At 38.0% G+C, this 10,385-nt stretch overlaps 2 protein-coding genes across 2 annotated transcripts; both read left to right on the top strand.

The window, feature by feature from the left end:
• Positions 1 to 353: 353 nt before the first annotated feature.
• On the top strand, positions 354 to 1,578 carry LOC141617564 (wall-associated receptor kinase-like 1). Its single transcript, XM_074434750.1, has 2 exons — positions 354 to 364; positions 457 to 1,578. The coding sequence occupies exons 1-2, from the start codon at positions 354 to 356 to the stop codon at positions 1,484 to 1,486; spliced, it is 1,041 nt and encodes a 346-aa protein (XP_074290851.1). The 3' UTR covers positions 1,487 to 1,578.
• A 293-nt stretch (positions 1,579 to 1,871) lies between these two features.
• On the top strand, positions 1,872 to 10,096 carry LOC141623386 (leucine-rich repeat receptor protein kinase HPCA1). The gene is made up of 19 exons (XM_074439497.1): positions 1,872 to 3,132; positions 3,685 to 3,808; positions 3,901 to 3,972; positions 4,819 to 4,893; positions 5,004 to 5,075; positions 5,272 to 5,433; positions 5,547 to 5,621; positions 5,710 to 5,781; positions 5,921 to 5,992; positions 6,152 to 6,220; positions 6,332 to 6,406; positions 7,012 to 7,083; positions 7,165 to 7,299; positions 7,610 to 8,082; positions 8,286 to 8,432; positions 8,520 to 8,659; positions 8,762 to 8,981; positions 9,120 to 9,355; positions 9,444 to 10,096. Exons 1-19 carry the CDS (start codon positions 3,045 to 3,047, stop codon positions 9,951 to 9,953), a joined length of 2,889 nt encoding a protein of 962 aa, XP_074295598.1. The 5' UTR covers positions 1,872 to 3,044; the 3' UTR covers positions 9,954 to 10,096.
• The last annotated feature ends 289 nt before the right edge of the window (positions 10,097 to 10,385 follow it).

The following is a 10,385-nucleotide window of genomic DNA, read 5'->3' as shown; positions in this document are numbered from 1 at the left end:
GGAGACAAATTTGAGATGGAGGTAGAGGTTAAGTAACTAATAATCATCGGAAGTAAATAGTTTGTGGCCAGAAAAGCACCATTAGGGTTTGATGCATTGGACTGTCTACCAGTATCCAGGTTTGCATTTGCATCATTCTCAAATCTCAATGTCAGGACCTGAAAAGTTAAACACTCATTTGCACTAATTTACTGTCTATGATGCACTACACAACAAAATATGAATGACAAACTCAGCTTAACTCTACTGTTTCTTCTCGAGTAACAAAATTCTCTTTCAAGCCCTCCTTCTAATGTCCGAATCATAGACAAGTAATTTATTGAGTAGAAGCCCAAAACGCAAAGCACTTGGATATGATATCACTGTAACAGTAACTTTACTAAGGTAGAATAGGAAGAGCATTGTTTTTTTGGTTGATTTCTTGGCTTTTGTTTTGTTAAATTGAGATATTATTAGAGGAGTTATTGGGTTTTATTTTGTTAAATTGATCTCTAATAAAGTTCACACACTATTCACAAGAACTAGTATTGGCTTGGGCTCCATACTCCTTTTCATTGTGGGCTATTGGGGTTATCTTACTGCTATTAGATGGAAATTAAATCAGCAGAAAGCCAGTAACTTCAAAAGAAATGGAGGCTTATTATTAAAGAAGCGTAACTCTTCTGAACATGGCATGACAGAGAACAACCTCCTCTTCACGGCGGATGAATTAGATAAAGCGACCGACCATTTCAACGAAAACAGAATTCTTGGTCGGGGCGGTCAAGGCACCGTCTTTAAAGGCATGATGACTGATGGGAGCTTGGTTGCAATAAAAATGCATAAACTAGGTGACCAAACCCAATTAGAAGAATTCATAAACGAGATTGCTATTCTTTCCGGTATTAATCATAGGAACATAGTCCGTCTCTTGGGATGTTGTCTAGAGACGGATGTTCCTCTTCTCGTTTATGAATTCATCGTCAATGGTGCCCTATCAAAATACCTCCACCACCCACAAAATGACTACCCAATTACCTGGCATATGCGATTGCAAATTGCCTTGGACGTGGCAAGTGCAATCTATCATCTCCGTTCTACCTCCTCATCCCCAATATTTCACAAAGACATCAAGACTGATAACATCTTATTGGATGAAAAATATAGAGCCAAATTGTCGGATTTTGGGACTTCAAGGTCCATATCTATCGACAAATCTCACCTAACCACCCAAGTGAAGGGTACCTTTGGGTATTTAGACCTTGAGTATCACCGAACCGGACAGTACAATGAGAAGAGTGATGTGTTCAGTTTCGGGGTAGTCATCATTGAGCTTTTGACGGGAAAGAAAGCGGTTTATCAAACCGAATCCGGAGGTAGGGAGAACTTAGTATTATCTTTTCAAGAAGCAACGGAAAACTCTGCTTTCCAAGACATGTTGGCGCCCGAGGTTGTGAATGAGGCGTCGGTAGAGACAATTGCTGCCACAGTGCTTAGACCCGGATAGGACTCGAAGGCCGACAATGAGGGAGGTACACCTCGAATTAGAAGCCATCAGTCGTCATCAGGGCACTGCTGTGTCCTTTCTCAGAGCCTTGCCAGCGATCGCCGAGGGAACATCATCGGAGAATGATGATGTGCCATTCCCCAGAACCTTGCCAGCGATCGCCGAGGGAACATCATCATCGTGGGAGAGTGCTGATGCAACCGATGATGATAATTCTGATGAGATCCGCCCTTGCACCTGATTAGTTGCCTGCAGAAAAAGAGCTGAAGTGAAAACTTGTAATGCAGTAGTAGGTTATGCGTTCCTTAAGTATGCAGTTGAATATCTTAGTAATGTGAACATCATCAGTAGTATTAAGTTGGTTATTTCGGAAGTATTTATTGGTAGATTTCAGTCCATTAGTATTCTAATTTCGGAAGTATTTATCGGTAGATTTCTGACCATTAGTATCCTAATTGTAGTTCTTCATTCAGACCATCTTGTACACTGCTGAATGCTGATGATCGATGAACGAGAAGTAATAGAGTATTATCTAATCGTTTGTTTGTTAATCTCTTTCTTTCAGCATTTGATTTGATGTTTCTTTTGTTTACATTGTAAACTTTAGCTGTTGTTCCAACTTGTGTGTTTCTGCTAAAGGATGAAAAGGGGAAATATTCAGCCTGAGTAGGTGATATACTACTTGGGGTTGGTAAGAAAACCCGATATCTAAGCCGTGGCAAGCTAAGTACTTTGTCAGGCAGTCAGTATGTTCTTATCTTTACAGCTATTGTTAGGGTTATATGTTACAGGAAGTTACTGAAATGTTATCATAGAAAATGGGTACATCTGTCTTTCTTAAACTTCAGGATGTTATTTGCCAATATAATAAATTGGCCTGGGGTTTTCTCATACTTAGGCGCGACGAAGAGATGGGATGCCGGAAAATATTTTAGGTAAGATGGTGAGCCCAGAAGGTGTTTGTTGATATGCCTCTGTGAAAATGAACTATCAGTACTGTGCATGTGAAAAAACCGGAAGATAAATATGGGAAATGCTCTGCATCGGTCAGGGACGATTCTGACCAATTTTATGTGAATGAACAAACATTTAATCATGAAACAGTTGAGAATTTGAATTGAACTTCTGATATTGCAAGAATGCTTTGATGGGATCGTACTAATGATAGTCGAATATGAATCGTTAAGTATCTACTGAACAATGATTTGTTAGGTAATCTTAGCACCATATAACCATAATCATAATTATTACTACAGAAAAAGATGGTTTGTGTAACTTTTAAGGTAAGTAAAAGCCATAATGATCATTATATATGAAATTTTTAAGTAGCTTTCAAGAGAAGTAAAATTAGAGGAAAAATGAAGATGTAGGCCACCCATGATTACTCTTGTTTGATAGGTACCATCATACTCCACAACAGCTGACTAATTTAAGTAGACATGGGCCGTTGTGCTTTTAATGCACCAGTTCATCTTGGCTGCCTAATTCATAGCCATAGGCTGTTGCTTCACTTTCTTTTCTATTTTCTGTTTCTGTTTCTTTTTTTGACGGACAAGTAATGGCGGCAACGCTTCGAGAGTTGTTGCTGTGCCTGGTGTGCTTTGCAGGATTGGAGCTGATTTCGTCGCTCACTGATCCACGAGATGGTATGCTATCAAAGCCTTCTTGCATTTTTTTCATTAGCATAATAACTACATTACTGTTTCTAATGGAATGGAGTTTGCTAAACGAATTAACAATTTTGGGAAAGTTTGGTAAAACACCAACACACATCCCTGTCATTTACTTTATCTCCATTTGGGTTTATTAGTCAATTGATCTCGACTTTGACCAGTATTTTCTCATATATACAACTTTTGGACTTTTTAAAAGTACGGAAATAAAAATAATTGTTTGGTTGATCAAAACCTGATAAATTTTACCTTGGATGTCTAAATAATTTTGGGTGATTAATGGTCAAAGTTGATCTCAGTGACCATTATAGTCAAATTGGGAAGATACATTTGAGATAGATATAGTATCTAAAAAGGGCGGAGCAGTTCAGTTTCATACTACTAAACAGCAGCGTAAATGACATTGTTGAAGTTGTTCTCTTCCACGTCTCCTCTAGCGGATATGGACATGAATCCTTGTCTATGACAGATTTAGCATTCAATGTATCAGTCATTAATTTCACATAATTCGTATGGATGGTGCAGCTGCAGTGCTTCAATCACTAAAAGCTCAGTGGCGGAACACACCGCCTAGCTGGAGGAAGTCAGATGATCCCTGTGGAGCTTCATGGGAAGGCGTAACATGCAACAATTCAAGAGTGACTGCATTGTGAGCAAATTTTGTTTCACAGCAGGCACATTTTGTTTGTATAAAGACAGAACTTATATACGGGTTTTAATTCAGCTAATTCATGCTATCAGGGGGCTATCTACAATGGGACTTGAAGGGAAACTGAGCGGTGATATCGGCGGCCTAACAGAACTGAGATCACTGTGAGTATCTTTAAGATTTTTATATTAAATGGGTGTGGCTTGCAGGTTCTGTTCCATATTTGGGTGGTAGGACAATCAGAGTACAACCTAAGAAAACGTGATATGATTTGGTGACTACTAACAATATATGAATATACCGTATGATTGAGCTGAACTTTTCGAAAAACAAAAAGCTATTTTGAAATTGTAACTGGAGCTGAGTGAGGCTTAATTTATAGTGTGTTTCAACTTTCACATACTTAACAAGGCTTTGCGATTCAAAATTATGATTGAAACCTGGATATCCTACAGTTCTTGTGGAGGAAACTACAGACACTTATCTTTTGTGTTGCGTTTTTTCTTTTCTTTTTAATCGTCATCTTTCATGCTGTTTTTGTAGCAAACTAATAAAGTAGTAAAAGATGACAGAAATGAATAGACATGTCTGTAAATGTGTTGTGCAAATGAAGTTCGTTAGGATTTGGGACCTATTTTAATGGTTATTTTTTTATTTTACTCTTAGTCAACTTAACGAGCAGTCAATCCACTGAGACAGGTCGTGTCTCATGAATATTCTCTTAACTCGCATACTTCATCGATACTTGTTCGGTTGTGCGGTTTGCTTCAAATGCTTTCATTAGCCAAATACTTACAGAGAAGAACATAACTCAATGACCTTTTGTAGACAGACTTGAGTCAGCATGCTAAATCTTTGTAGCTCAAGAAACTGTAATGATTTATGGTGTCATTTGTGGATATCATGATATGCATGTTTGTTATCCCTGGGGGGCTTAATGTTTCTTATGCTTGATCTGTATAATATTATAATATATTTTGTTAATGTCTATTGTCAACTGTCTGCTGCAGCGATCTTTCTTTCAATCGCGGTCTAACTGGTTCTCTATCTCCGAGTTTGGGAGATCTGCCAAAACTAGTGATTTTGTAAGATTTAATATACTACTACGTATATCTGCTCTTAAAGTTGAGGAAACGTTAGAATAGCAATATGACAACAATGTTAAAGCATTCTAATAGTTTCATGCTGTTTGCAGGATCTTGGCAGGCTGTGGTTTCAGTGGGGCAATTCCAGCTGAATTAGGCAACCTTCCGGAACTATCATTCTTGTATGAAAAATAAAAAATGTTAAATGCTAATTACTAATGTCATAATTTTGAATATCGACTTGGATAAATATTCACAACGGAAACCAACGATTTGGTGGGTTTCCCACCAGTATTAAGGCCGAATTAGCTGTTTTTATAACACAGTGATCTAGATCTGGCTTCAGTGATCTCAAACTGAGATTTTCTCTGTTCACAGGGCCTTGAATTCCAACAACTTTACTGGTGAAATACCAAACTCTTTGGGTAATCTTTCCAGACTATACTGGCTGGACCTTGCAGACAACCAGTTATCGGGATCTATACCTGTCTCAACTCCTAGCAGTCCAGGGTTGGATCGCTTGTTGAAGGCAAAACATTTGTGAGTGTTTGCACATCCTTTATTTTTCCGAATAGATAAACAAGAGAACAAGTCTTTTCTCACTCATGCTGTTAAGTCTAAAAGTCTATAAATTATCATATCTTATTTTGCAGCCACTTCAACAAAAACAAGCTTTCAGGGAAAATCCCACCTCAGCTTTTCAGTTCTGATATGATACTTATCCACGTGTAAGGTTTCTATATATGTGTGTGCCGCCGGTAAATGTAACGTTCAGGTTTCAAAAAATGATCTCAATGAATAATATCCATTCTACAGATTATTTGATAGCAATCAATTGACTGGAACCATTCCATCCACTCTGGGACTTGTTCAGTCTCTCGAAGTTCTGTGAGTATATGTTTTTCTCCCGAGATGAATTCATCTTCAGGTTCTTGTTCATAATTTGATGAACAAGTTGTTAGGAATGGCACCTTAAATTTGGATTTTGCTTTTTTTTTTTTTTTTTTTTTTTTTTTTGTCTCTACAGACGGCTTGATCGCAACTCTTTGTCGGGGGAAGTGCCATCCAATCTCAATAATCTTACCAGTATTGTTGAACTGTAGGTAGATTCTTATGTTGAACAATGATGTCTTTTTCCGTTTCCTTCCTCTGCATCACCTCCCCTTCCCTTGCCTCCTAAATCTCTATCCCAACACACCTTACATTTCTGCACATGGCTATTAAACTCTAACACCATTTTCCTTCATGAATAATTCAGGAATTTGGGGCACAACAGATTTACAGGTCCATTTCCAAATTTAGCAGGGATGGATTCACTCAGCTACGTGTAAGAGGGATCTGGGAAGATCATAGCAATTTGCAAAGATTTCATACATATGCATTTATAAGTAGTTACTTGACAAATTTTTAAACTTCCGTTTGTGGATCTCATCATCAGGGACTTGAGCAGCAACATGTTCGATGAGTCAGAAGCTCCAAAGTGGTTCTCTTCCTTGTCGTCCCTTACTACCCTGTAAGTCTTTATTAGTGATTGGTTAACATGGTATATGATTGTGAGGCACATTATCATCTCCATTGCACCTTCACGTATGTCTTGGCAGTTACTGAGTTTTAACATTATCCTAATGCTTTAAGGGCTTCTGCAAATGCTGGGGTGAGTGGGCCATATTAAGTATCCTTCCTTTGTGTTAACAAAACAAACTCTGATGAAAATTGCATCAAGAATAACATTAAATGACAGCTACTTCAGGATGAAAAGAACCATCTCCAATTTAGTGATCCATCCTGCAAGTTTTTTAGTGCATTCTGAATGCAAGTTTTATGTCCTCTCAATTCTGGTTGTCCTTTTATGCGTCTGTTATATAGTAGTACATTAGGTGTGACACTGTCCAGCATTCAAACACTTCTGCAGCAATGCAGTGATTGGAGTGATTACTCATAATTTTCAGTTCCATGTATTTGTTTCTAGTAATGAATCTTTATGCATATCTTCATCTCTTACCTTATTTGACCCTTTGACATATCTTTCCAATACATTGTCTGATGAACTGGTTGAACTTGAGAACTAAAGAAGTACGAAGTAACTTGTTAATTTTGTCAATGCTTCATAAATTATAGGATGGCGGAGTTTGGTTCGCTTCAAGGGGCTGTGCCTCAAAAGTTATTCAGTGCCCCACAGATTCAACAAGTGTAAGCCTAGCAAACTGTAAGTTCTGGTGTAGTGACTATTTCTCGGCACACACATATTTTAAAATATGTTCACTGTAACAGGAAATTGAGAAATAACTCATTCAATGGAACGTTGGATTTGGGGGATAGCATTAGCCAACAGTTGGAACTTGTAGATTTTGAGAACAACCAAATTTCCGCTGTGACACTTGGCTCCAAGTACACGAATACATTAACGTGAGAGTCTTGTTTTACTCTATCAAACTCAATACTTACTCTTGTCCATGAATAAACTTTCTAAGATGTTTTGAGCAAAAGTTAAGAACATAATAGCATGTGATTGAAATGCAAGCTGATGAAAAATTGTGGCATCACAAACCAAAACGACCATAAATAACATACAAAAACAAAAAAAGAGATTTTGTTGCAGAGGGAGTTTATTCGTGGACAATCTAAAAGGATATTAGAAAATTAATTTATGAACAGATGAATACTTTTTCTGTTAGAATTTAATGGAAGTTTGATAAATGGGTGGATGATATTGCAGATTGATAGGAAACCCGGTTTGCTCTACTCCACTCTCTAGTACAGATTACTGCCAGTTGCAGCAGCGAACAAGAAAACCTTACTCTACAAGTGTTGCTAATTGTGGCAGCAAAGTATGTCCGCAAGATCAGAAGCTCAGTCCTCAGAGTTGCGAGTGTTCCTATCCTTACGAAGGAACCATGTATTTTCGGGGACCTTCTTTCAGAGAATTGACCAATGCTAACGCCTTCCATAGTTTGGAAATGAGCTTATGGGTGAAACTTGGCTTGACGCCTGGCTCTGTTTCTCTTCAGAACCCTTTTTTCAACACTGACGACTATCTTCAAGTGCACGTAGATCTTTTCCCTACAGTGGATAAGTACTTTAATAGATCTGTAGTACAAAAAATCGGTTTTGATCTAAGTAATCAGACTTTTAAGCCACCCAAAGAGTTTGGACCCTACTATTTTATTGCATCACCTTATGTTTTCCCAGGTAATGTGTTGACATCTTCAGTTTTCCTCCGTTGTTGTTGTCCCCATTTGACATTGATGGGCAACTGACATCAACTATGTTTGTTTGACAACTATTTTTAGCATTATTATTTTTAAAACGCTGCACTTTCTGTATATTTGTGATAATTTTATAGTATTATGTCATCTACCGCCTCTTATTTTATCAGTTAATATGTTTGCTAGCTGGAAGCGGAAGACCTTCTGTGGGCTTAATTGCGGGTGTAGCTGCTGGTTGTGCGTTTCTCATATTTGTAGTCGTGGGGGTCGGTATATATGCTGTATATCAAAAAAGGCGTGCTGAGAGGGCCATTGGTTTGAGTAGACCATTTGGTAAGTATGTATATTATTTCGGGAATTAGTCATCATGATTTCGAAATTCGAGTTTACCATCTTTAATGTTTGTTGGCTTTGTTTCAGTTTCTTGGGGTTCAAGTGGAAAAGATAGTGGAGTTACTCCTCAGTTGAAGGGAGCAAGATGGTTTGCGTATGACGAACTAAAGAAGTGCAGCAATAATTTCTCAGAGCGTAATGAGATAGGCTCGGGAGGGTATGGCAAGGTTGGAATGATATTATCCATTAAGTATACTATTTGTTTTGTGTCAAAGAATAATGGTGTTTGGGAGGTTGATTAATCAATCAATCATACAAATGATTATCAGGTATATAAAGGAGTGGTAGCTAATGGGCAGCAAGTGGCAGTAAAACGAGCTCAACAAGGGTCTATGCAGGGTGGGATGGAATTCAAGACCGAGATTGAGATGCTTTCACGAGTTCACCACAAAAACTTGGTTGGTTTGTTGGGTTTCTGTTTTGAGCAAGGCGAACAAATGTTGGTTTATGAATTTATGCCTAATGGATCCCTTAGAGATAGCTTGTCTGGTGAGTCCTGTGTTATATCTATGATTTTTTGTGCAAAATTGTTTGTCCTTGTATCCTCAAGTCGTTACTTTCATTAAAATCCAAAGACTACAAGCCATAATGTTGTTTTTGTATGTATGTATGTATTCCGTGGAGCAGGAAAATCTGGCATTCTTCTTGATTGGAAAAGAAGACTGCGTGCTGCCTTGGGTGCCGCAAGGGGATTAGCGTATCTTCATGATCATGCAAATCCTCCCATAATCCACAGAGATGTTAAGTCCACCAATATACTGCTGGATGAAAACATGACAGCAAAGGTCTCGGATTTCGGCTTGTGTAAGTTGGTTTCTGATGGTGCCAAAGGTCATGTCTCTACCCAAGTCAAAGGAACCATGGTATGTTTATGTTTGTTTGGGCCCTTCATATAAAATATGTTGCGTCTTATTTTAGTATGCTGACACTATAAATCGGATATAATTGCAGGGTTATCTTGATCCAGAGTACTACATGACACAACAGTTGACTGAGAAGAGTGACGTTTACAGTTTTGGTGTACTTATGCTTGAACTACTCACAGCTAAACAACCTATTGTGAAGGGGAAGTACATTGTTCGAGAGGTTAAAATCAAGATGGACGAGAATAACGATGAATTATGCGGTCTAAAGGACATGATTGATCCAGTCCTTAAGAGTATCCCACATTTGGTTGGTTTCAAAAGGTTTGTTGAGTTAGCAATGCAATGTGTGGAAGAAAACGCTTCAGACCGTCCTACAATGAACGAGGTGGTTAAGGAGTTAGAAATTATCTTGCAGAGTGACGACGGCATTAGTTCAAGCTCAACATCAGTATCTTCCTCAATAACAGATTTTGGAGCCGGAAAAGGAGTCCCCAAGCATCCCTATGATACCTTGATAAAGCGGGAGACCACTGATAATGACGCCTTTGACTACAGCGGCGGATATACTCTTCCTGCCAAAGTAGAGCCTAAGTAGGCTAGGCTATTTTTGAGATGTCCAGTCCAAGATGTTGAAATTTTATTTGTTCTATAGTGTGTTTATAGCTATGATAGGGGGGCAACTTGTTTGAAATTGGAAACAAATTATTATTGTGCAGAATGGAAAGGTCCTACCTAAAACCTAAGTTGATTATAACAAAATTAAAGTAACATTGGAAACCCTAATTGAATCGAGCCTATTGTCAAAAAAATCGAGATTTGACTATTGTCCAATTCAGTGACTTCATCTGTTTTTCTTTTAATAGAAAAAAAGAAAAATATAAAACTAGGACATGACCTGCCAACTAATTTGGATTTTCCCTAAACAAAAAACACTATGAAATACTTCCTCCATCTCATTTATATTGTCCTACTTTCTATTTTGGGTGGATTTAAGAAAAGCTAATAAAATGGGAATTGAAAATGCAAT

Source organism: Silene latifolia, chromosome X, assembly GCF_048544455.1.
Source record: "Silene latifolia isolate original U9 population chromosome X, ASM4854445v1, whole genome shotgun sequence".
Lineage (NCBI taxonomy): Eukaryota > Viridiplantae > Streptophyta > Magnoliopsida > Caryophyllales > Caryophyllaceae > Silene > Silene latifolia.
The sequence above is the reverse complement of the archived record's forward strand: the minus strand, read 5'-3'. Positions and strand labels throughout refer to the sequence as shown.